The 27740-nt window shown below is 31.3% G+C and overlaps 2 protein-coding genes across 3 annotated transcripts; one reads left to right on the forward strand and one right to left on the reverse strand.

Annotated features, from left to right (window-relative positions):
• The first annotated feature begins 3373 nt into the window (after nucleotides 1-3373).
• Nucleotides 3374-7021, forward strand: CI51 (51 kDa subunit of complex I). Of its 2 annotated transcripts, none has more exons than XM_078314620.1 (3): nucleotides 3374-3594; nucleotides 4813-6149; nucleotides 6688-7021. In XM_078314620.1, exons 1-3 carry the CDS (start codon nucleotides 3508-3510, stop codon nucleotides 6752-6754), a joined length of 1491 nt encoding a protein of 496 aa, XP_078170746.1. In that variant the 5' UTR covers nucleotides 3374-3507; the 3' UTR covers nucleotides 6755-7021. The 2 variants fall into 2 exon arrangements, with proteins under 2 accessions (XP_078170746.1, XP_078170747.1); XM_078314621.1 differs by having other exon boundaries at nucleotides 3467-3716.
• Nucleotides 7022-7627: 606 nt separating this feature from the next.
• Nucleotides 7628-14238, reverse strand: LOC144565006 (uncharacterized). Its single transcript, XM_078314619.1, has 4 exons — nucleotides 13245-14238; nucleotides 8500-8707; nucleotides 8122-8251; nucleotides 7628-8030 (listed from the first exon to the last, which is right to left on the reverse strand). Exons 1-4 carry the CDS (start codon nucleotides 14156-14158, stop codon nucleotides 7777-7779), a joined length of 1506 nt encoding a protein of 501 aa, XP_078170745.1. The 5' UTR covers nucleotides 14159-14238; the 3' UTR covers nucleotides 7628-7776.
• Nucleotides 14239-27740: the final 13502 nt, after the last annotated feature.

The following is a 27740-nucleotide window of genomic DNA, read 5'->3' on the forward strand; positions in this document are numbered from 1 at the left end:
AACTGCTGTTACAGGTTGCTTTCATAAAATTATGGTACACTTCTGACATTCTGCGTCAGTTCTGAACATTTTTTTTTTGGAAAAATACCTTGATCCATATTAATTTAGACACATACAATAAGTTCTGTATTGAGAAGTGTAATTTGTTATTAGAAACCTTCCCAACGGGAAATTTGATAAAATACCCTACTCTCCAAATATTTCAAACAAAATATCTCTCCTCTAAATTTTTTGACAAAATACCCCTGTAGGACCCACATTTACTCCTCCTTCCTCTCCCTCCTCTTTACTCTTGCTGTTTTGGCACAGAATTTAAAATTGTTTACTCCCGCAGTTGGATCTGTAATTTTAAATTTAATTCACTTCTTCTTTGCTGTTAATTAACTCTGTCTCTCTCTTCCCCTTCTAAATAGATTTGCATCCAATGAACAAAATCATACCTCAATTTCAACTTTTTCTGTTCATCAAGGACCTAGCATAGAGTCGCCACAGAAAAACAAACATTTTCTTTGATCATTCTCCTTTTTTTCATGTCCATTACCTTGCTTCCCCTCTCATTCTGGTTTGAAGGCTCTTCTAGGGCTTGCTAGACCTCCATTGATGATGTGCTTTGCTTGGTGTAATAAGTTTTTTTTTTATTACAATTTGTTGGTTTCATCTCTTTTTTCTTCCAAATATTTGTTCTTATTTGAGGTTAATTGATCAGTTTTAATTTTATTTGGATGCTTAAGACTACCCGAGATAGTGGCGAAGGTAGCATTGTATATGGGTAGGCATTTGCTAATTATTGCTATTGAGCATTGAAAATGAATTGAATTATGGAGGCGATTCGAATCCGAATCCGTTTAGAAAAATCATATCATCTCTCTTACACATACAATTACCCTGTTTTTTATTATTCTTATGACTCTGTTCTTGGTGGGTTCCGTGAAAAATCATACCATTGTCGTGGGCGTACTGGTCATATCCTTACAAACATAGGTGAACCAAACAAAGGTTGAATCACATTAATGCAGAATAAACTAATTAATCAAATAGTCAGTTGCTAAGAGCAAAAACAAATAAAATAATATATATTAATCAACATATGTAAATGAAACTGCTTATGGTTTAGCAACATAATATTTCTTTTGTTTCGAGAAAAGCAGTTTAAAAACTTATTTAACAATAAAATATTTAATTTTGACATATACATCCTAGCAATTAGAAATTACTAAGTAAAGGTAAGGACTCCAAATTAAGTTAACCAAATTATCATGTTATGACTACAGATCTGAATTCAATGAGTATGGATGCTTATCTATTTAGAAGGGGAAGAGAGATACGGAGTTAAGAAGGAAGAGGTGAATCAAATTTGGAATTACAGAGCGAGAGAATAGTTTTTAATTTTGTGCCAAAGCAGCAAGAGTAAAGAGGAGGGAGGGGAAGGAGGAGTAAATGTGGGTCCCACAGGGGTATTTTGTCAAAAAATTTAGAAGAAGGGTATTTTGTTTGATGTTTTTAGAGAGTAGGGTATTTTATCAAATTCCCCCTTCCCAACCTTCTCGGGTATTTTATCTTCATGCAGCGCACAGACTATAGAACCAAAACAGCGCTTAATATGGTTATTGCGCTGCATGAAGCCAAAACTAATCTGTTAAAATTTTTAGCACAACACAAGTAAAAGAAAATTAATTCCATTTGAGATATCAACCGTACAAACTTCCTTATATGTGGTCTGAAATATATCCACCTAAACTTCTAAACGAAGAGATTCTATTATTAAAATAATGACATGACTTCTCTAATAACCAGTCTAAATAAATTTTATACTTAAGAAAAAACTAACCCGCCTACTCTATAAAGAAATCCAAAAATAAAGTTTCATATACGGCACTGATTAAAGATGGTGTTGCATAACCACAATTAAGGATGTGGTGATAATAATAATATACATAGCAATCCTATATTAATCATAGTGGCAAATGAATTGTTCAAATTCGATCTAACGGGATAAAAAAATTGTGATTTAGAAATAATTCGGGTTAATTCGGGATAACCGGAGATCTCAGTCCCACAAGGGAGCAAAAAAAAAAATCGCAAATAGTTCGTAAAATTTGGAAAAAGTTCGTAAAATTCACAAATAATTCGAATAATTTATCGTTCGGTTCGCCATCATAAAAAAAAACAAATTATTCGAATATCAGAGGCACATCAAGAGCTGTATAGGGACCGCCTCAGATCACTTCTCCAATATATTGCTTAACTTATATTCTGGTCTGCTTGTAACTGATGACATCATCTACTTCTAGTAGGGGTTTCTAGTCAATTAGTTTAACTCGTGCCAAAATACGTCATTAGATGTAATGTCCCAATCTTGATGTGATCTTAACGTGACTTCGTAATGTACCTTCTGTTTTCCAAGTGTTAATTGGTGCCTACAAGCAAGGAAAGCTAAAAAAAAAAATTATTGGTTTTTCTGTTCCACAATAATATTCATCCAGCATGGAGCCTAAGCCATCCAATCGCATTAAGATTCGTGTATATTTAATCTCAAACCTTTAAAAATCCACCTGTCTGCAATCGGGATAGGAGATATGAATTCCATCAAAAAGCGTTTAACTGATACGATATTGTAAACACAATAGAAGTCTGTATCCTCCCTATAAAGGCTAGAGGAAGAAGTTTATAACTTGCTTTTTATTCATTTGTAATTGATTACAGATACAAGATATGAAGCTGTTTAAATAGAACTAAAACTCTAAGTTTTACATTTCAATTGCATTTGCGTGACTCTCTGGTACATTCTATTCTCTGGTACAAACATAATATTTTCTGAGAAATACGTTGGAACTGAATTAGAAATTTGTCTGATGCGTTTGCTTGTTCTACTGCGCTGAAATACTGGAGGGATCCAGTGATGGCTCAAAATTTAGAGTTGAGATCAAGTCTAATTTTCTTTGACACAAATATTAAAGGGCTCTGGAATTTTACTCCGGAATGAATTGATCTAAATTCTGATCGATATTCAGATGGTTTAGGCCTACGGCCGTTTTCAATGCAAAAAAAAAAAATTCAGATGGTTCGAATCCAAACTCACAATTTAAGTTACATCAGAAGATCCGAACTCAGATCAGACGAATTCTATCACCTAAGGTAACTCAAATTTTGAGTTTAGATCTGGATCGTCCGATCTGCTTTGACACGAATATGAAATAGATCCCATACATTCCATATTTCCATCTCAGATGGAGACTTGGAATGGTCCGAATCCTGATCGGATGATCTGGATTTAAACTCAGAATTTGAGTTACCTCAGGGGATCCGGACTCAGGTCGGACTACTATGTAGCTCATGATGACGAAGAAGAGAAGATCTAATTTGGACATTAACACGGCCCAGAACCGACCCATATAGAATCACCTGCGTTGCACGTGCCACACTTCTACGGCCTCGCTCGTTACCACGCCTACACCTAATAGCTCGAGAGAATTAGATCAACCCCTCTCTCTCTCTCTCTCTCTGGCAATGGCGATCAGGAGACAGCTTCTGAGCAACCTCTCCGTGGCGGCGCGGTCCCCGTCGGTCCGATCTCCCTCGACCTCCGTCAACCAGGTCGAGTCCTTAACCTTCCCATTGATTCTTTTTTCTTATGACCCTTTTCGTTTCCATGCTTCTACTACAGTGGATAGCAGGTGGTTTCGACCTTTTCTAGTATGAGCGATTTAGGACCTTATGTAAGCTTGTTTTGCTTTTAACAGTTGTTTTGTGATTTGATTTTTGGGAGCCTACAATTGGGTTCGAAACCCTAGTTTTGCATGGTAATTGCTTGGCGATCTTTACGATGTCAAGTGGATATACTTGGCTGCTTCAGTAGAGATTGAATGAAGTTTTCTATAATTAGATAGTCATGTTAAATAGCTCAGTAGATGATGAAGTCCAAGATTCTGTTTTGCACTAGTAGATTACGTAGCCTCAGCCCTTTACAAAGTGGCTTAGTATTAGCTCATCTTAAATACTTTTGGAACTTGGCGTCTGTTATGATTTGGTTGATGTATGACCTGTTTTCCTTTCTTTATTTTGCATTTGGGAGGTGGTCCAGGTTACTGGCGCCTTAAGAACTCATGACTGGTTTGTAACTTTGTATTTAACTCAATTTCAGCAATGGAATGGGCTTTTGCCTCTTTTTAAAAAAAAAAATGTTAAATAGCTCAGATTGGAATCATTGTGGAATATGTTGTTCAATCAATTGCGGTTCTATCTCTGTGTCATTGTTTAATGTTAAGATTTATTTTTACTGCTTCTTACCTTTGCAAGGCATTAAGTACCTCTAAGTCTGGTACCAAGTCTTGCGGTGTTTTTTGCCGACATCTGGTTATATTTTAAGCCATTTGGGCTTTATATTGATGATTTGTTAGTTAATATCTCAAGCAAGATTGAGTATATCTAAGGTACGTATGTTTGCTATTTGGTTAGCGAATAAACCACAATTTACTTTTGAATTGTTGTTGTTGGAGTTTTTAGTTGACTTGTGTGGAAATTTCTTAGTTTCCAGCTATATCTAAGGCTTTGATTAACAAATAGAAAATAATTTATTGAGTTTTGTACTTCCTTTTTTTTTTTTTTTTTTCTTTCTGAAGCAAGTTATTCATATTATTGGTTATTGAATTTAAAAGCTGAGATGCACAACAACAGTTGATGTATCAATTTTTCTTTTTTTTTAAAGACATGCTTAACTTGAAGATTTTTATATGAGCATTATGCCAGTATCATAAGTAAACATCATGAAATCCTATCAGGTGCAAACAAAAATGACAGTTCATATTCATTCAGGGACTTTACACATACGTGTCCCAGTTCAGCACACAGGCTGGGGCCACATCAGCGGCAACCCCACAAGCTCCTCCCCCACCCCCACCTCCAGAAAAGACCCATTTTGGTGGCCTCAAAGATGAAGACAGGATCTTCACCAACCTTTATGGAATCCATGACCCATTTCTCAAGGGTGCCATGAAAAGGGGTGATTGGTACCGCACCAAGGATCTTGTATTGAAGGGGACAGACTGGATTGTGAGTGAGATGAAGAAATCGGGCCTAAGAGGCCGTGGTGGAGCCGGTTTCCCTTCAGGGCTAAAATGGTCTTTCATGCCCAAAGTATCTGATGGACGCCCTTCTTACCTGGTTGTTAATGCTGATGAGTCTGAACCTGGCACCTGCAAGGATAGAGAGATCATGCGACATGACCCACACAAGCTTCTAGAAGGTTGTCTTATAGCAGGTGTAGGCATGCGCGCCTCAGCTGCATATATTTACATCAGAGGTGAATACGTAAATGAACGCTTGGCTCTCGAAAAGGCACGACAGGAAGCGTATGCAGCAGGTCTATTGGGTAAGAATGCATGTGGATCTGGGTATGATTTTGACGTGCACATCCATTTTGGTGCTGGTGCATACATCTGCGGTGAGGAGACAGCTTTGTTGGAAAGCTTAGAAGGTAAGCAAGGAAAACCTAGACTGAAGCCACCATTCCCTGCCAATTCTGGACTGTATGGTTGCCCCACCACAGTGACAAATGTGGAGACAGTTGCCGTTTCTCCTACCATCCTGCGGCGGGGTCCAGAGTGGTTTGCAAGTTTTGGCCGTAAGAACAACTCAGGTACTAAGTTGTTTTGCATCTCCGGCCATGTCAACAAGCCCTGCACTGTTGAGGAGGAAATGAGTATCCCGTTGAAGGAACTATTAGAGCGCCACTGTGGCGGTGTCAGAGGTGGCTGGGACAACCTCTTGGCGGTCATACCAGGTGGCTCGTCAGTGCCTCTTCTGCCAAAACACATATGTGATGACGTGTTGATGGACTATGATGCTTTAAAAGCAGTAACGTCAGGGCTGGGAACAGCTGCAGTTATAGTCATGGACAAGTCCACTGATGTTGTTGATGCGATTGCCAGGCTGTCATACTTCTACAAGCATGAAAGTTGTGGACAGTGCACTCCGTGCAGGGAGGGGACAGGATGGCTATGGATGGTCATGGAGAGGCTCAAAGTTGGGAATGCGAAGTTAGAGGAGATTGACATGCTTCAGGAGTTGACAAAGCAGATTGAGGGGCACACCATTTGTGCACTTGGAGATGCAGCTGCGTGGCCCGTGCAGGGGCTTATCAGGCACTTCAGGTATTGCTTTACTACTGACTTGTTGAATTCAGTCTTAGTTTAGTTTGCGATTCGGTTGGTATGTGGGGTTGATTTTGACCAAGGACACAATTTGGGTATTGGAGTTGTAACATCTGGTTAAGTTACTCATTCAATTGATTTTAATCCATTGTTTGTCTGCTAGGTCAGTGTTCTGTGCACAATGGTGAGTCAATTGGCCTAATTGGGTTGTCTTGTAGCTTAGTTTAATGGTGAAAGTATATTGAGGAAATTTTAGTTTTAAGTTGAGGATTTGTTGAACCTGCGGTGATTGATTGAGGTTAAATTCAGCATAATTGACTTTTAGTTGCATAACCTTCATCCAGCTTCAGAATTGGTGGTTACTGGAGGCTAGAAGGATTATACAGAGGCTTAGTTGGTTATAATTGGTCGTTAGTATGGTTAGAATAATGTACATATAGGAGAAAGGTACTGGACCAATCTAGTTTAATACTAGTCAGGCCTGATATTGACATAGTCCAAGATAGCATTGCATGTTAATAATAAAATTTAATACCAGGCCGGAGCTAGAGAGGAGGATCCGTGACAGAGCTGAGAGAGAACTGCTCGAGGCTGCAGCTGCATGAGATTTTCTTTAGTTGATAATTTCTGGTATTTTTGAGTTTCTTGGTAATTAAGATGTACCAAAATAATTGGAAAACTGTTGGGAGCCCAATTTGTATGGGAGGTGAACACACACCTAGTATTTTTTTTTATATATTTGTGTACTTTCTTTTGTTTTGTACTCTTAATTATTTTGAGGTTTTATCTTTTAATGTAATTGATATGATGTTTCAAATTTGGTTATTCGGATTCCTGAATAGATATATACATATGGGAATTTATTGGAAAAATAATAATATCTGTAAGGGTTTTTTTTTGTTTTTTCTTTCTTTCTGTAAGGGTTGTTGCCTCGTCTTATGACAGCGTGAAGAATAAAGAGTTTGTTTAGATAAAGCTGGAGGTAAATTATTGACATTAAATTGGGTTTGGTCAAGTTTTGGAATTAACATTATGGAATTATTAGTTTGTTTAGATCTAACTTGGATACAAGTTCGATTGTATCCTATGGTATACTTTATTAGTTCACACATATTAAAGGTACATTATAGTGACAGAGTTTAAAATAATGATGATAATTTAAATGAAATCTGCAGAATTGTTCTTTTTTTCTAAAAGATTATGTTGTACTCCAAGCACAACATCACAGAAAAGAGTACAAGTCAAGGTGGAAACAAAATGAGAAATATGTTTTTGTTTCCGTTGTTGGTAACTCCATTGTCACCGTTGTAACACAATACAGGAAATCACACCTCACCTATAAAAAAAGCTATTATGAACAAGGATGATTATTGAAAAGAGCAAGAAAGGTACTAAATGCATAGTTACCTCTTCAATTCCCAGGCATTTGAATCTAGTCCTTGCACCTTAATTGCAAACTGATCCCTCTCAGCTGCATGAATTTGATTCTCTAAGCTATCTTTGGTATTTTTAACTTACAAGGACAAGCATTCAAATGCCCTTACAAATTTGGTATATCTACCCTCCACCCCCTTGCCTCCAAAAAAAGAAGGTAAAATAATTATCACAAAACATAAAACAAGAAGTATTAAGATTTCCATATCCCTTTAGTACAAGCTTGGTGATCTATCTTCACAACTCTTGGTGTGCCCTGACTCTGACCAAGTGCGGCTTCATTGTCGTCAGTTTTAGATACTGTCAAGTCAACTTTGACAATATGATGGTCTGAGGTGCCTTTTGACGAAACAACACCGTAAGATCCAGGTACGAATTTGTAGTTTGAATTTGGTGATGCTAGGATATAGTCCACTCTTGTGCCATATTTACATGTTCCTTGTACATCTATATGCAATGCCAAAGTTAAGATTTTATCATATAGAGATGCTGTATATAGTAATTAAGATATCAATTGGAGAAGTGAGATTAGAATTACCTTGGCCTTTTGCCACAACAACAACAGCTTCACACTCCCCTGAGAAGTTCTTGGCATCCACATATTTTTGTTGCTTCAAATACTTCATCACCTCTACCTTGGGTGTTGGTTTTCCAATCTCTTCATAATACTAAACACATCATTTGCACAAATTTGAAACAGAGTACAATTAGATGACCTTCCAGAATTTCCAAATGTTGGGACCAAAATTAGAATGAAGATTTTTAGTGTGCACATTAGATTTCTGGGATAATCAACATATGTTTTGCATTCGATCTATTTCTTCGAAATTGTGCTCATAGTAAAGATGTAGAAACCAACCATTTTCATATTAGGAGGTTCGAATTAAATCATTTACCCACTTATTTATCTGATTACCTTGACAATATCTGCCCATCGCTCAGCAGAGTAGTCAGTTTCGTCGAGTGAGTTGAGGCCTCCAGCCAAGATGTGGGGCCCGTCACTTGATTTGAGAATCGAGTTTATCTGCTTCATTCTCCATTTCTCATCTAGGTGGTCAAGATGTGTGCAAAGTATACTTACTTCGCCCAACTCGGGTACGTCTATGGTGACCTTTATCACATTTCTGCACACGCACGCGATAAAATAGATTAGTAAGATAAAATATTGAAGCACCTGCAGGAAATACCAGTACCAGTTCTATGATCTGGAATCATCATATGCACTAAAGAAAATAATTTTATGCCTCCAATTAATTTTTCTTTATTTGTGGGCATACCATTTTTTAGAATTAAAATCCAAATCAATATATAGTGGAACTTTTCCTCCTTTTTTTTCAGTAGTTGTTATATACTTGTATGATATCAGCCTTCTATGCAGGAGCATAGAAGAGGCTAAGTGCAGCATTCTACAATTTTCTGGTATTTTAATACCTCATGAGTCATGACCTCTATAATGTCTGTTATATTATTTTCTTATCTAAAACTATAATCAATTTAGTTCAGATCACTTTTCTCTGCTGCCTTTACTCATTATTTATTTATTTCTGTTATTTACGTGTGGACCCAGCCTTACTGTTTGATGCTTTCATGCATAATATAACAAGCCGGTTGCCTAAACTTTTTTTTTTTTCCTAATCATTGACAGGTAAGTTGGATACTTGTCTTTTGTTTGCCTTTCTGTACTATCAATAATTTGATTCTTACACATTTATATTTCATTATATAAAGGAAGATAATATTTTAGACAAAGAAATGTCACCTGATTAATAAATTGCACAATGATCGAGTTCAAACTTCAAAACTTATTTCTATCATAATAGGAAGTACAATTAATTTATAGCTATTGCTATTCATTGTACTTTAATCACTACACACACACACACACACACACACACAATACATGCATGTGTGAGTGCTTGCAGCGTAAATTATTTAATTATTGAGGTTCTAATTTTGAATTATAATTATTTTTAAGGTAGGTTTGGTTAAAAGATAGGGGTGTCAATGACACCTTTTTAGCCGTTTATCCGACCCGTATCGTATTTGATAAGGTAGGTATGGGTAATTTTTTTTTTGTTAGCTTATTGGATATGGATATGGATAAAAAAAAAAAATTCGTTAACCAAATAGATAAGGGTATGGGTAATGACTATTTCGTACCCGTTACCTATAGAGATAATTATAATATATATATATCCAACCCACCTAAATATATATTCGTGTTTTTTAATTTTCTTCCTTTATAAAAAATAATTTAATTGGAATTGATTGCACATTTATTTAAATTTATTATTAAAAATACAATTACATATATGTGAAAAGAATGAGTTTTTGATGTTTAATTTGTAAAATATAACAAAACTAATTATTATATTAATAATATCCGTTATTACCTGCTACTTTTTCGTTATCCGATAATATTGTGTGAGTGGTTGCACATCGTTTATCTACTCCATTATACCAAACTAAACAACCGTACATACAAACTACAGAGTTATAATAGCGAATTAGAAGGTGTAGGTGTATTTAATTTATTCACGAAAAGGAAAGAAAAATAGACTTCTACAAAAGAAAACATAAATAATTTGTAAGTACGATACATACAATTAGCAGCTCACCTAATCCTTTTGCATCAATTGTGACAGGTCATTAAAATATATGCTTAGGTATCTTACTTCCTTTTTTTAAACTTAAATCTATTTAATATGTGTGTTCTAGAGCAACGGTCTTTCAATCTTCTGGGAATTTTCTAATTACCCCTGCAATCTTAAAAATTTATGAAGTACTCCCTATTGACTAATTTAAATCTTCTCTTGTGTCTCATAAAACCAAACATTTTTTTTTATACATGTAAAGTTTATTTCTGTTAGATCTTGACACGCTCGCACTTTTCAGGTATAAACTTGTAACTGTGCCTGAGGGATTGTATTAAAAAAAAAATTGCAATTGTATTAAGAAAGAAAGTCGGCGCAAGTAGATTAAATATTCTAATTACCAGAAATTAATTTTGCAACTTGTTGTTGAAGTCCATCTTGCTGGCATTTTAATTACTCAATTTTGTTTTGCATCCTTTCAAAGAATAATTAATTTGTTGAATTACCCTGAACTAATGAAACAGTAGCCAGAAGGAAAGGATGTGAAAAATGAAAACTTCATATAAGACTTGAATTTATAAATAAACTTAAAAAAAAATATACATTGCAAATTAAATAACTGACTTAAAAAAAATGAATATTGACTTTTAGCCGATTTTTTTATTAATATCCAAAAAATAAATAAAGTTAAAAAAAATATCCAAATCCCAAACGAATTTCAAAAACTACCCAAACCAGTTATCCAATAACCGGATTTGGGAAAAATTTCCGGTTAATGGTTTTCCGGACTCAAAACAGTATATCCGATTAACCATTAACCGGAAAGTTATATATATATATATATTTTTTTTAAAAATAACATATCCGGTTAATGGTTAACCGGACTTGTATTTTTTTTTTTTTTAAGTTGTGTTTTTTTTAAACAAATTTTTTTTAATTTTTTTAAATTTTTTGTATTGAAATATTAGAAATGTTGAATATATTTCTTTAAAAATAGATGGAATACAATATAATTTGATTTATTAGAAAGACGGCAACAAATAACCCGGATCAATATTTTTCGCGGCTGTAAGAAAAATTAATATATTTCTTTATGTGTTATTGGAAAAAAAATAAAAATGCTTAGATTTTGAGTTATTGATCCCGGTTCAAAAGTCACTTCTATGTAATCCAGAAAATATTGTGATCCTTCTAGGACATTTAATTTATAAAAAGTTGTATCTATTTTATTAATTCTTTTTTAATAACAATAATTAAATAACTTAAAGTTTTTGTTTTTTTTTCAAAAATAGATACAACTTTTCATAAATTAAATGTCCTAGAAGGATCACAATATTTCCTGGATTACATAGAAGTGACTTTTGAACTGGGATCAATAACTCAGAATCTAAGCATTTTTATTTTTTTTTCTAATAACACATAAAGAAATATATTAATTTTTCTTACAGCCGCGAAAAATCCGGCCTGAAAAATATTGATCCGGGTTATTTGTTGCAGTCTTTCTAATAAATCAAATTATATTATATTTCATCTATTTTTAAAGAAATATATTCAATATTTCTAATATTTCAATAAAAATAATAAAAATAATAAAAAAAAAATTGTTTAAAAAAAAATACAAGTCCGGTTAACCATTAACCGGATATGTTATTTAAAAAAATATATATATATATATAACTTTCTGGTTAATGGTTAACCGGATATATTGTTTTGAGTCCGGGAAACCATTAACCGGAAATTTGTCCCAAATCCGGTTATTGGATAACCGGTTTGGGTAGTTTTTGAAATTCGTTTGGGATTTGGATATTTTTTAAAATTTTATTTATTTTTTGGATATTAATAAAAAAATCGGGACTTTTAGGATATGCAATTAAAACAATATTTATTCTAGAGGCAGGGTTCATTTTTCTGAATCCTTTTAATTAACTCTAATATATAATTTAAAGAAACAGATATAAACTATTGGGCTAAGTACCTGGAACTGTAACAATTGACTTTAACAAAAGAACAAAGCCTTTTGTGCTTCTGTGACTTACTGACTTTACATAAAACATCTCAAAGAACCTTTTTTTAAAAGTCAAAAAGCTCATGGTTTAGGTTCAAAATGGAATCATCCAACCACTTCTCTTCACATTTAGTATCAGTGGTTCTCTTACTTTTGTAATGAACAGCTAGATAGGCTGCTGGTTAACAATTGTACATTGTTTTGTAGCATCTGTCGTCTAGACCTAAAGTTGTGTTTTGGTGTTCACATGTTTTAGTACCAACCCCTTCAAGTGGGCCAATTGCAACAGCTAGCTATAGCCTAGTAATTCCTTCACAAATTTATCTCTCTCTTGTCATTTTCTCTCAAAAATTTTTATGAGCCCTTGTGCATTTCATTTATATTTCTAATATCTCGCCTACCACCAAACCCCACTCCAATGCTAGTATTAAATAATCATGAGGGGTGTTTCCTCTTGTTCTTTCGTGTCCTTTTCTTCTCTTTAATTAATTAATATGTAGTACCAGAAATGGTGGATTCTGGTTTCACTCAAACATGTCAAAATTTAACAAAGCGTGTTACCAAGTGCTATCCATGTTATCTACTGCTCAACAACTCAGCCCAAAATGGGTCATGGAAATTACTCAATATGTCTTTTGCAAATTTATACTAGATAGCTAATTAGGTGGTCCCTTGTGTGTGCTGTTCATGGTTCAGATAAGCTACATATATAAATGTGGATCCATATATATTAATATATATATAATTAGCTAGTCTCAACTATTTTTTAATACACATATTCGAAGTTTCCAACGGACATTGATACTATATATGTTTTTATCCACGCTGTATTTGATTTATAGCACAGGCACTAACAATATATATGGTAAAATATGACTCCAGAAATAAATATATTCTTGACTATATATATATATAGTTGACCCTTAAAGGCAAAACATGGAATTATATTCTTCTAAGCAACGCAAAGTAAGCAAGAAGCATGAAATTTTCCAAAACAGAAAAATAAGCAAACAAAAAATGGAAAAAAAAATGAAGTAAACTAGACATAAGAAAAATGCATACCTAAAATCGCTATCATCACAAATTCGTTGAACCTTCGACCGCCTGATCGGCCAACGTGACAAAATAGCATTCCCGTACTCCGGAGCCCAACTATCGGCGAAGACGTACCGCATCCCCAACCCTTCGGCAAGATCAGAAAGTGGTTTCATCGCCTTCTCCTCCTCACACCTCACATTTTGCAACGCAATTACATCAGCATCCACCTCTTTCAACACTTCCAACACACTCCTCTCGCACCTCATGCTGCTAGTCCGACTGCTCCCTCCTAGTATTCCTTTACCCTTCGAGTCGCCATTTACTAGTGGGCCACTAAATTGCCTCTCTTTCTCCACCGATATCTCATTTTCAGGCAGGTTAATGGAAACCCTGAGCTTGTTACTAGACTTGGAGAAGCTTTGGTTTTTGAGTATGCTTTTCTTCGGTTGCCGATGGTCGTTTATCGACTTGCACCACACGTCAACAGCCTGCTGATCCGTGTTGATAACCGGTCGGTGGTTTGGTATTGCTGGAGCCATGGAGAACAAGCTGGCATTAAACGTTGCTATGCGTATTGTCGGGCTCGAATTCTCAGTTCGGTTCATGTCAGGTCTGGTTCTAGAACCGGGTTTATTTTTTGGTTTAGATCGGGGTCTTGGCCCGGCTGTTTCGGTGGCCTTAGACTTACAGTTTATGACGACATGGAACTTGGGTTGCCGGCGACGAGGATACGGGGACCAGTGGAGGATGCCATGAAGAACTTTCTTGGCAAATTTTAGCATTGAATTGAACTTGTTACCAAATTTTTGAAATGGTGGGAATTTTGCTACATTTGGGAAAGGTAGCAGGATAATTGGTTTAAGCTTAGCATGACCATTGGTGTGCACTCGTGGTGGCGTAGGTTTTGTTTCTGTTTTTCTTCTTCCTCTAGGTGACATGAGCGAGAGATTAGAAAAAGAATATGGGACAGAGAGAGTAAGATTAGTTTGGATTTAGTTTTGGGATTAGTTAGCAAGGGGCATGCACTGTGAAGGTATCCTTCCAGACAGGATTTAATAAAAGAAATTTGTTCTTCTATTTCTCTCCAGTTCTAAATAAATGGAGCTCTCCCATGCTCCTTGCTGCTGGAAAATAATTGTAGCATTCAGCTGCTGGAAAACTCACCATAATTTTTTTTTACTGAATTATTTGACAGTTTTACAAAATAATAATTTAATAACTTAATAATAATGTTTAAGTATAGTATCCACAGTCATGGAGTTTAAAAATGCTCAAGTAGCTTTCTCTGGCCAAAAACTTTATTCAACATTATGATAAACAATTTCAGAAAATGTGTAAAATTCTATTAAAAGTTATTGGGATTTTGACCTTAATTTATAAGAATAAGGTTCAATTAAATCATCTTGGTCTCTTTAGTAATCACTTGAATGGCCAATTGCAACCTTGACTCAAAAATAACAACAAGAAACTCCTAATTGTTTTTGCAAAAAATTGAAAAAAAAAAAAAATGGTGTCTCTAATTTGGCCCTCTTCATTCTAGATTTCATTATCATCTATGTTGGATGGGGTCCACTGTCAATGATAATGGGTGAAATGAGAAGACATAGATGAAGATATTATTATTATTATTATTATTATTATTATTATTATTATTATTATTATTATTATTATTATTATTATTATTATTATTATTATTATTATTATTATTATATCATTACTATTATGATTCTTGAAATTAATTTAATTTAAATTACTTAATGAGGTTTTTCTTCTTAAAAACTTCTACCATAAAATGCTATATATATCATATTTAGAGTTCACTAAAAAGTGAATGAAAATGTCCAACATATATAACTAGAAATGGAGAAATTGAACATAATAACACTTGGCTGTAAAAGAGAGACTCTCATGAATCATGAATTCATGATCCAACTGCTCCCAAGAAAAAAAAGATACCTAATAAGGTGGACCAGGTCTACATTAACCACCTCAATGTGGTGACTTAATACTAATTATTTTAGTGCCAATTTTTCTTTATTCTTGTTTTTTTTTTTAACTATTCTTCTTTATTTAACTATTTAATATCTAAATAAATTTTTCATCCGATTTTCAAACCAAACATGGAATAGACTACTCTGAATAGTCTAATTCCAAAAATAACTTATTCTCAATCCAACCAAACATACCCATATATGTATTATATTAAAAGAGGATAATGCTTACAATTGTCTAGGTTAAAACAAATTTAAATGCTTATTATGCGTTAATTTATATTTGTATAAGATTTACTTTTTACTGAATTAATTGAACCTTAATAAAGATTGGTTGAGCACACATTTGCTATGTGACGTGTAATTTATGAAATAAACTGCACATAACTCTTTTTGAATTTTGGAAAGATAAATTTAGGCGTAAGCGAAAATATGATTTTCTTTTTGGAAAATAATACTTGGATATTGTGAGTATTATATATTATCTTGAATTGGCCGGTTCGATGTCATGTATGGTCCAACTTTTCATCCATTCTTAAATTTTTTCGATTGGTTTCAGTCTGAACCAAATTAAACCAGATGCTGGAACTTTATTATTTTAGTTTAGAGTAGGGTTAAAATATTCTATTGGTTTTGTGCTCCATCATACTCTAACATCGTTATCTCTGTTTTTCAAAGTCTAAATAATCGATCCGTATCGTTCAACATAATCTTCATACTAAAATGTGATTTGATGACAAATTTTACAATTTTTAGAACTTTTTTACTATTGTTTTGAGAGGTACAAAATCACTATTTATGAATGGTCCGAAATCTTCTAAAAATAGTGATTTTTTACTCATCTTAAAAAATAGCAAATAAAATTTTGTTTTTAAGCACATTTTAATATGAAGATCATATTGAGCGGTTCAGATTGACTGTTTAAATTTTAAAAATAAAAAATAACGATGTTGTGACATGATAGAGCACAAAACCAATGAAGCATTTTAATCCTACTATTTAGTTTATGATCCCTTCAATATTTTTTCCAACTTTTCAATTTTATTAAATATTTTCATAACTTTGTTCCTTCGGGGATTCAAATATATCTTTCAATATGTTTTTATTGTCAATATATATTTATAGATTTAGTTATATTTTCTTTCATACGTGTAAACATTTAAATTGAATCTATGAGTGAGGTTACGGTACTATGCAAAATGCGGATTGGCCGTACTTACATTTTCTTTATTTTCAAATTTTAAAAATAATTGATTTTAATTGTTTAAACATAATTTCTATATACAAAATTTACTTACAGACGAATAGTAATAAAAACATAGATATTTTACAATGTAAGTTTACTAATTTATATGTTATATATTTACTTTTTTTTTATAAAGATTGAAAATTAAGCCATTCAATTATTTAGTATATATTTCAATTTTTTGTCATCCAATACAAACACGTACCGTTGATTTGGTGGTTTCCTGTTAATGCAAAAATTAATTTATCTTTTGTGGGGGTAGAATTGTGAAAAGAGTTTCAATAAAATAACAATATTAGAGTAGCATAATGCTCAATATATTTTATATATATAAAAAAAATTAAGTTGGTGGTCCGAAGGGTGATGATGCTAACACCATCAAATGTTTTTATTAACACAACAAATTCAAATATTTTACTTGTATGGACAAAATTGTCCTTCTTTAACTACTCTCTAAATTTCATATCTTTTTTAAGATGTAGTTTCTTTATATTAATAGTCATGTTTATTATATTATTTCCATAACTAAACGTGTAATGCAATCTTCTTATTGGGTATTAATGTTTAATTTTTTTTTCTCAAAATTTTGAAAAGTATAGCTACAAGAATTAACCAAACAATCATTTCTGGCAGATAGAATCTAATTAATCAAAATTATTTGTGTGTGATTTCTTATTTGGACTAAAATTAATCTTAATCATTTGTATATGATATTAATGAATAATTTGTCTTCAATTTTAGAAATAAGACTAAAATAGATTATTAAATTACATAATAACAGAATATATAATCATATTAAAAAACAATGGATAGTTTTTGAAAAATAATCTAAATATAAATGCGGTAATATAAAAATTACATTAGATGGACATAAATATGAAATGCTAGAAATAATATCTCAACATAAATTAATTAATAAAAGAGTCCAACCTCCTACTAATCTCAACATTATTTTGAAACAAAAAAAACTTCATTGCAATAATAATCTTATGTTTTTCAATTGGTGTTATTTTGAATTTGTCTATGCTTTAATAACATAGTAAGAACAAACTAATCATGCTCAATTTGTTAAACATAATTGTAATATAGTAAAATTAAATTTATACTTCTTCTACTAAATATATTCAAACAAAATAGGACCAAAATACATATATAACTAAAGATAAAATCATTGATGTACATTCAAAAGATACGTGATTTATTTTTCCTTTTGTAGTTCTTTTAAATAAGATAAAATTTTAACAATGAAGAGTATATAGTAACTGATAAATAGTTTTTATACTAGAAGATTGCATAATTTCCCGGAAACAAAAATGACATTGGAAAGCTATATGTACGGAGGGACAAAATTGTCTACAAAATTACAAATTTTTGAAATTGTTGTGTCAAAATAAAATAATATTGTGCTAATATCATGTGCCAACCTACCAAATCAAATAAAGAAAGAAATAAGAGAACTTTAAATGCTCAATTGATAAGATGTAACTTCAGAATTATCTGGATACTATTAATATTTCAATATATAATGGAGGGCATTAAATTAAAGAGATGCGACAGTCTCTCAGAGAAATATTTATATTTATATGTACAATTATTTATATATCTAGTATATTAAATCTATGTAAAGATTGAACATATCAATTCTATGTGAAAATTAGACAATCGACGCTTGTTGGACTTTAATTTCAATTGAAAATTTTGATACATTTTATGTATCAAAAATAGAACTAACTAGTATAAAAAAATAAAAACATTAAAATTTCATTAATTTTAAACATTTCACCGTGTCAGAGAAATATCAAGTACTTATATATAATATATCAAATACTCATACATATATATTTTTAAAACTTATACTTAAGCTTTCAAGTACTTATATCTAGTAGATTAAGTCTTTATACATAACATATTAAGAAAAGAAAAAATAATAGGGAAGCGAATAAAACCAAAAGGTACTTCAATATGGATCTTATTTGAGAGAAAAAATCGAGTACAAGATATCAGTAGTTTTAGATTCGCAAGATTTTGTACAGACCGTCGGTTATATGAACGATATTGAACGAAGAAAAAAACACCTTGAAGACATGTAAAAAATGAACGAGTTATGAGAAAAAGAAATAAATTACTTTCTTTTTGACGGGAGAAAGAGAAAAAATAGTACAGAAAAGAAAAATGAATTTGGAAGAACCGAACATAAGATTGAAGGATGAGAGACTTAGATAATTTCTCTAAATTAAAATTCTTAAGATGGACTATGACGTATAAGGCTATAAGCTAAAAAATTTCTTTTTTCTTGTAGTCATTAAGAGGCTTCGATCTTCTAAATTTAAATATTCATAAAATACTATTTAATTGGTTTCAAATCCATGTCTTCTATAAAGAAAATAGGGAAAATTTTATGTATATTCCTCAAAAACTTCAAAATTATGTATTTCATCCTAAAAAAATCACAATATCAAATTTATCCTTCTAAATTTTTATCTCTAAATAAATGATAAAATAGGTACTTTAAAAAAATTTAAATAAGTTTTAATAGGAAAGTCAATAAATTGAGTAAATTTGTTAGTTTTTTTTTTAAATTTAGAAGGGTAAATATGATATTATGAATTTTAGAGGGGTATACACAATTTTGAGATTTTTGAGGGGTATACATGAAATTCCCCCCTAAATATTATATTAGTGAAGTAAGTTTGATGTGATTCTCAAAATGCACTATATAAAAATGTTTTTAAGGGTGCCCAATCTAAATTTGACGAAGCAGCATGCAAATAATTTATATTTGGAGGTTATGGGTCCCCAAGCTACTAATAGAAACAACTTAATTTGGCTCCTCTCCAGTTAAATATACAATAATTAATTGAGCTACTGGAGATATCCTCCACATTTGTCAATATGGCTCCAATGATGGCACCAATCCAGAAAGGACGGAAGCAGCCTGGAAAAAGTTAGTTTTTAATTGATTCATTATTTCATTTCATAAAAAAAATCTATTCCGGACAGTTAGATCCAAATCAGACGGTTTAAAATCCTCTGCATTCCTTACTATATAGATAGTGATGTCAATAACATTATATCCCCAATTCCCCAAAGACCACAATGAGTCTTTCAAAATATGTATATAGAGAGAGACTTAGATGCTTAGGCTTAGCTATTCTCTATATATTCTATCATCAAAGGATTCCAAAATGTCGGTCATAACAGTATGATATAGGAAACCGAATTATCTGCCTCCCTGGGGGCAGAGTCACTGTGTGTGGGTCTGAAGTGGATCCCCAGTTCAAAAATTAAAAGTGACTGGTCCCACACGCAGTGACTGAGGGAGCAGAAAATTTTTGCACCCAGGAAGGCGGAGGATTCAGAGTAATGACATAGTCACGTAGCCAAATCCCCACCACCCCCACCCCCCTCCAATACACACACTCGCATTTTTCTGAGTTAATTCCAGCCAAATAGTTTTTGATTTTTTTTTTTCAAAACTGACTTAAATTTGTGGGGTCTTTAAAAATCGTATCGGATTAAAATAAACGATCAAGGTCTCATTCTAGCAGGTCATGTACCTGACACTCAATACCAAAAATAATAAGATTAAGGAATCAAAATCGAAAAATTTAATAGTAAAGAGGTCAAAAAAATGAATATTTACCGGTGTACGGATTTTATAATTTAGCTTAATAGCATTATGATTTATTATAATAACTTAAATATTTAGTTTATTTGAATAATTTATAATAAATTTCTTAATAATATAATGGTAGAAATGCGTCCAAAACCAATTTTAGTATAAAAATTAATACTATATTTGCAGAGCATGGTAAATGGACATAAATTAAGACCACGCTTGGGATTTAAAAAAAAAAAAAATGAAAAGATAGATTTGCTGTAGATTGCGTGTTCTTGTTTTCAGCTAGCAGTAGCTCCAAGTTTTATACTGTTGATTGCTGTAGATGAATTCGATGATTGATCCCAAATAGTATATTATATAAATCCTCAATATCCTCTATTTAATTTTTGTTTAATCACAAATTATCCGATTATTACGGACCTCAACATTCTAGTTTTTTAAATTATACCACAATGCGGGATAAATATATTGACAGGGTTGTTTAAACTCCTACAAATAATATATATATAGAGGAGGGTTCCAATGCCTCATTTTTTTTATACCTCATATTTTATATCTTCATTTTTTTCATATTAAAAGTCTAAATTGTCGATCCGAACCGTTCAACATGATATCCATACTAAAATATAGTTAGGGATGAAATTTTATATTTTTTGGAATTTTTTTGCTATTTTTTAAGATGGGTAGAAAATCACTGTTTTTTGAACGGTTCAAAAACAGTGATTTTGTACCTATTTTAAAAAATAGCAAAAAAATTTCATCTCCATGCATATTTTAGTATAAATATTTTGTTGAACGGTTTGGATCAACAATTTGGACTTTGAAAACAAAAATATAAAATATGAGGTATGATGAGGTATGAAAAAAATGAGGCATTGGAATCCTCCTCATATATATATATATATATATATATATATATATATATATATTCTATTCTATTGTATGTGTGTTGTCTCCAAAATTTGTATTAATAGCATAAAAAAATAGATCAAAATACTATGGATTTGAGGGAATTTCACGAATACTCAGATTGCAAAGTCAGTCTGTCCCGACATTTTTATTTTTACCCAATTAAAAAAATAATTTAATAATAATAACCATGATCCAAGAACATTATTAAAAGTACCCAACCCGTGGAATTTTTCCACGGTTCCAACCCTTCTCTTTTTTTTTTTTTACAAAACAGAATTTTTTATTTTTTTAATTGAAATATTAGAAATGTTGAATATATTTCTTTAAAAATAGATGAAATACAGTATAATTTAATTTATTAGAAAGGCTGTAACAAATAACTCGGATTAATATTTTTCAGGCCGAATTTTTCACGGCTGTAAGAAAAATTAATATATTTCTTTATGTGTTATTGGAAAAAAAAAAACTTAGATTCTGAGTTATTGATCCCTGTTCAAAAGTCACTTCTAGGTAATCCAGAAAATATTGTGATATTTCTAATACATTTAATTTATAAAAAGTTATATCTATTTTGAGAATTATTTTTGAAAAACAATTATTAAATAAATTAAAGTTTTTATTTTTTTTCAAAAATAGATACAACTTTTTATAAATTAAATGTGTTAGAAAGATCACAATATTTTCTGGATTACCTAGAAGTGACTTTTGAACCGGGATCAATAACTCAGAATCTAAGTTTTTTTTTTCCAATAACACATAAAGAAATATATTAATTTTTCTTACAGCCGTGAAAAATTCGGCCTGAAAAATATTAATCCGAGTTATTTGTTACAGTCTTTCTAATAAATTAAATTATACTATATTTCATCTATTTTTAAAGAAATATATTCAACATTTCTAATATTTCAATTAAAAAAATAAAAAATTCTGTTTTGTAAAAAAAAAAAAAAAAAGAGAAGGGTTGGAACCGTGGAAAAATTCCACGGGTTGGGTACTTTTAATGATGTTCTTGGATCATGGTTATTATTATTAAATTATTTTTTTAATTGAGTAAAAATAAAAATGTCGTCTGTCTGTAGCTCAATTAATGGGATCCGCATTGATAATCTGTGGCGTCAGTTTTACATTTTCCTTATTTTTTACTTGGAATTTGTGTCCTCTGAAGATCAAATTTGAGCCTCAAAGTTTGAGCCTTTTTAAATCATAGAATTTGTGTTATCCGAGATATCTCAAAGTTTGAAATTCAAAGTTATTTTTTTATTAATAATTGTTTATGTAAACAAAACAAAAATTAGTTAGGGTCGCATATTGAATCTGTGGGCCTCAGTCTAGGATTGCAGATTGTCTGTGCAGATCTTAGTATTTGAGTCTGTATATTGGTTCTGCGGTCTGAGTAAATATGAAATTCCCAAAAAAATGAGGGTGTTCTGGTTTTTTTTTTATGCTATAAATAAAAATTTCGGGTATTGTCTGGAGTAAAAACAAAGCTGTAAATATATTTACGTCACATTGTCATGTAATAACTTAATAAACGAATTTCCTGCTTTCGGTCTTTCGTTTTCTTTTTCTGCTTTCCTCCTTTTTCTGAAAGATAATGGTAAAAAAAAATTCGGTGGTTGTAAAAAGCAACTATGACAATGGTGTGATGGGGTCATTTGTATGATTTAATTTGAAAAGTCAAAACGTGTAAACCCGAAAAATCCGAATGAATCTCGTCCCATCTGGAAAATGCTTCCAAACTTGGCGACTTTTTTACTTCTGTTTTGTATTGTTTTGTTGGAGTAAAAGTAACTTGTTTTTGATGTTTACTTTGATTTGTATTGTTTTGTTGGAGTAAAGTGACTTGATTTTTATGAGGAAGTTTACAAGTTTCATATTGTACTCACCTTAACTTAAAAGTTAGGATTCAATTTTTTTTTTTTTTTTTGGAAATTAGGGAGACAAAATTTGAGTAAGACTTATGTATTGTTTTGAATATATATTAATTATTAAGTGCATTTTTATAATTTTTTTGAGAAAATCATAAAAATAGAAGCATATTTAAAAAAAAAAATCAAGAGTTAGCAAAATTTTATAAAACATTATGGAAAATATGAGGAAAGGAAGACGATATGGAAAATAGAGAAAGTTACTTAAAAGATTGTTATGAAGTCTTATCGAAATATTTTGTGGACAAAAGGTTGTAGATAAAAAAAATTTCTCATTTTTTATTTATTTATATAAAACATACAAACATAATATTTTTGAAATTTTTGAGCCAGAAATCATGAATTTATACATGTATATATGTACACAATTTATTCGGAGACGAGTATTTACGGAGTAGAAGGAATATAGTTTAGAAAAATAATATAAAGTTCATGCTCAAAGGGCCAGGGGTGAAAAACAGAACGGATAATATTCGGTACTACGGATATCTGATATTTAAATATCTGTACGTACAAATACATACATGATTTTAAATTTTAATTATTCATATCCGAATAGTAGATATATATTATGAAAAACAAATTATGTTATTCACCATTATAATTAAATAAATATTTTGAATTTTAATATTTTTTTTAATAAATATCTGATTCAATCTGTATTTGTATCCGTCTAATATCCGGCGCTTGCCATTAATTTGATCAGTATTTATTACAAGGGGTCAATGTCTATCATCTGGGTTTCGTATTTGCTTAGATAATGATACTTATAGCTTTCAAATAAATGACCTACTTTATTACCATTACTTGTTTATATCAGATATAAGTCTGACTAAAGTGAAATATACAAGGGCACAAAATACCTAAATTAAATGAGGGATCAAGTTACAACAATTTTTGAGTTACAACAAGTTACAACAACTATTTTCTACATTTTCAAAGTCCAAATCGTCGATCCAAACCGTTAGATGTGATCTCCACAATAAAATGTGCTTCCAGATCAAATTTTACATTTTTTTGAACTTTTTTACTATTTATTAAGATGGGTACAAAATTCAATGGTTTGAATTTGACTAGTTTTTGTACTCATCTTAATAAATAGTAAAAAAATTTCAAAAAAATGTAAAATTTGGTCTCCAAGCAAATTTTATTGTAGAGATCACATCTAACGGTTTGGATCAACGATTTGGACTTTGAAAATGTAGAAAATAATTGTTGTAACTTGTTGTAACTCAAAAATTATTGTAACTTGATCCCTCCTCAAATTAAATATAGTAAATTGAAGCTTTAATCAGGTTTTAATTAACAAAAATTGTGTAGACGAATGGATTTTGTTCATAGATTTTCTGTAATATTTATAATTGATTAAAATTTGTCCATAAATAATATTTAAGTTTGCATTTGGCTTGAAAATGTTGTAGACAATCAAAATATATCTCTCATATTAAATTTGAAAGCGCTGAATTATACAATTGCACCTGATTTGTATTGTGACAGATTAATATTTCTATCAATTAATTGATTTAATTCTAATTGTCATTGTTGCTTTTCGATTTGATTGATAGCTTTACTTGTTGATGTAACAAATCAAAAAAAAAGAAAATTTGGTTTGGGATTGATCACAATCATTTTCCATCAACAAAAACATAATATATATTTTTTTTAATTAACTACAAAATGTATTAATTATTCTGCAAAAAATGTTATTTATTTTAATGTGTTTAAAAGTATTTTTTTTATTTTACCTTTTCGGATATAAATAGCAGCCTGTTATTTTCTCTAACAATTTTGGCATATTATAGCATAGGGTTAAATTTATGCCCCCTTTCAGTAATTTAAACATTTTAAACTAATTAACCATACTATTTTAAATGTTTAATTTTAGTATTTCATTAGTCTACCTTTTTTATATTTTTTTTTTAAGTAGTTGGTAATTGTTCATATCATCATATTCAATTCTAGCTCTCAGCAGCTCTGTATTTATTTCATTGCACAGCTTGAATTGACTACACAAGCATATGTAATCTAACCTATTACAAGGTAATTAGAAGAAATATATTTGATGATTTCTTGTACTTATTAACATGTATAAAGTATAATGTTGAGAGAACAAATCACATAACATGTATAAAGTATCATTTTTTTAATTTATTGTTTGTTTCTCCTTCAGACTCTAAGATAAATTAAATTGTAATATCTTTGTTCCTTGCAAATGATGCATCGGTAAAATATTATTTTTTTAGATAAATTATAATTTGATTTAAAGTTGTTATTTTAATTAATTTTGTTATCACATTGTGTTATATAAAATGATAAACAATTAAATCTTGATTAAATATCATATTAACAATAAATACATTTTTAATTTCAATTGTATTTTTTTAGGAGAAATATAGTAACACCAGCGGTGTCCAAAGACCAAAGTTACAAAAGTGTGAATAGTAAATAAAGAAAGAATTCAATTGTAAACTTTGATCCGAATGTTTACAAATAAGTTATAAATATTTATTTACCGTATTGAAGTTAACATACATGAATAATTTGTTAATAGACTAGCATACCAACTCTGTATAAAAATAAAAAATATAATTTACATATTAAAATTTAAAACCAAGTACTTTTGCAAAAAAAAAAACCTACTAATAAGTAATATTTTATAATCAGTTTTTAGTCTAATGACAAAAACAATACTCTCTGTGTAATAGGTAGTTTAAAATCGAAAAAAACAATATTTGTAAATATCAATTAATAAAACACCAACCGAATAAAAATGTAACTAAATTGCCGATATTTTATTTGGTTGTTCGATCGATTAAATCGAAATTGCATTGATTAAAGGGGGAAGAAAACGGTCAACAGTTCTATTTTTTCTTAATATTCAATATATCCATAAAAACTTAATATATTTTTCTGTCCTCTTTTATTTATTGAACTTTACATTTAATTATTTTAAAACTTGTAATGGACAAACATACGTATTCATTTTAAACCCTTCTCTCTAGTCGCCGAAATTGTTATTTATATCACATTAAAAAAAATACCTCAAATTAAGGTGATTTCAAAAAATACTAGGGTCTCCAAGTCAATATTAATTTGCAGGTCCCTTAAAAATCTACTTATATTTAACATTACAGTGCGTTTTTAGGTTTTTTAGGAGCCTCCAAACCAATCTATGGCTCTCTAAAAATGAGATCGCATATTGGCTTGGCGGTCCTATTATTTTCCGAAATTCCACCAAAGATAATTTTTTTTTTAATATGGTATAAATAAAAATTTCGCTCTTGTCGGCAAGGAAATTGGTTCTTTTAACCACCAAAGGGGTAAAAATGGAGGACATGAAGGGAATCTTGGTGCGACAGTCTCAAATTTTGCAAGGAATACAGTGTTCACAATCTCTAGTCTCTACAGCTCCACTCGCAAATTGAGTTTTTAGTGCGTATTGGTGTCCCCAGTGTTTAATTGGGGCATGCTATTGGCACTGTACCTTCTTTCTTTTCTTATATCATTGAGAAAGAGAAATCTCTTAGACCTACGATTAAGTACCCGATTGAGGAGGTCGGTATAAAGGGAGGAGTGCGAATCCTCTGAGATATCTCAACTTTTGCGTGACCGATGTGTCGGGTGCCTATTCGGGGTGATGTAGGGGTCAGTACTATGTGTGCGTTGAGATTCGTGAAGAACATATTTAAACGGTTGGGGTTTTTCATAAAGTCACGCAAAGTTTGAGATATCTCAGAGGATACAAATTCATAAAGGGAGTCCGGATCGTCTGCATTAACTCCAAAGAGTATCTTTTGAGTTAACGCATCTCAGCCATCCGATTTTAACCGGAGCCAATCCGGTCACAGATTATAATTCAGGAGTGCTTTAATATTAGTGTGAATTTAGTCCGCACCGATCTTAAAGCGGATCGAACGATCTTGATTCATTAACTCAAAAAATTCTTTTTTGCGTTAATGCAGAGGATATGAATTCGGTACAGAGGAGAGTGATACCGGGAAAGCTAGGGGGGCGCCCAAGTGTATTATTGTCAGAATTCTGACCAAGCACCTCCAATTTTTATACCATAGAAATCTTTATTTTAATAAACTATTTTTTTCTAATGAAATTTATTTGCACCTACAATTCTACATTTGCTCAGTTATCATTTTTATTCCGTAGTACACTAATATTTGGAGTTGTTTAGTGAGAAATTCTTCAAAAAAAAAAAAAAAAATGTTCAGAGGATAAAAATGAGAGAGCATTTTCCTTGCTTCTCAAATTAATGGCTAACTCTCCATAGCAATCCGTAATAGTCTGATAATTCAATGGACATTGGTTCAAATTTAATATGATTTTTTTTTTATCAAAGTTATTTGATCTGTTTCAAAATTCATACAGACCATTTATTTTAAAATACGTCCCGTGATTCTAAATTAACTGCGCAAATTTGTACTGAATCCAACGTCTTCTTCTAGGCATCCCCCCCTCTTCCCTTACCATGTGGTTTGAGTTTGAATACGAACTCACCAATCAAAATCTGAGCCAAATCGACCGAAGCCTGTAATGTACGGAATGCTTTAAAAATTTGTGTTAATATATAACCAACGGATTGAACTCGAACTCAAATTGTTATTTCGGTGAAGTCTAAATGTCAAAACAATTTTTTCTTCAGTTTTTAAAAATTAAACTGAACTGGACTATTTAAACCGAAAATTGATCTATTTAAACCGAAATTTTTCAATTCAATTGAAAATCAAATAAACCGAACCATTTGAACACTCCTATTGATGTCAAATACTTGTCCCTACCATTAGTGCTCATGGGGCATGGCCAATTTGT

The sequence above is a fragment of the Carex rostrata genome, chromosome 14 (genome assembly GCF_964058835.1).
Source record: "Carex rostrata chromosome 14, lpCarRost1.2, whole genome shotgun sequence".
Taxonomy (NCBI): Eukaryota; Viridiplantae; Streptophyta; class Magnoliopsida; order Poales; family Cyperaceae; genus Carex; species Carex rostrata.

What these genes read in the sequence shown, in the direction of transcription:
- LOC144565006 (XM_078314619.1), bottom strand. Translation starts at nt 14,158, where the DNA reads ATGTCACCTAGAGGAAGAAGAAAAACAGAAACAAAACCTACGCCACCA. An exon ending in TGTGATGATAGCGATTTTAG is followed by an intron (nt 8,708 to 13,244) that starts GTATGCATTTTT and finishes GTGCGTGTGCAG; the next exon opens with AAATGTGATAAAGGTCACCA. An exon ending in TGTTGTGGCAAAAGGCCAAG is followed by an intron (nt 8,031 to 8,121) that starts GTAATTCTAATC and finishes CATTGCATATAG; the next exon opens with ATGTACAAGGAACATGTAAA.
- CI51 (XM_078314620.1), top strand. Translation starts at nt 3,508, where the DNA reads ATGGCGATCAGGAGACAGCTTCTGAGCAACCTCTCCGTGGCGGCGCGG. An exon ending in CCTCGACCTCCGTCAACCAG is followed by an intron (nt 3,595 to 4,812) that starts GTCGAGTCCTTA and finishes ATATTCATTCAG; the next exon opens with GGACTTTACACATACGTGTC. An exon ending in GGGCTTATCAGGCACTTCAG is followed by an intron (nt 6,150 to 6,687) that starts GTATTGCTTTAC and finishes ATTTAATACCAG; the next exon opens with GCCGGAGCTAGAGAGGAGGA.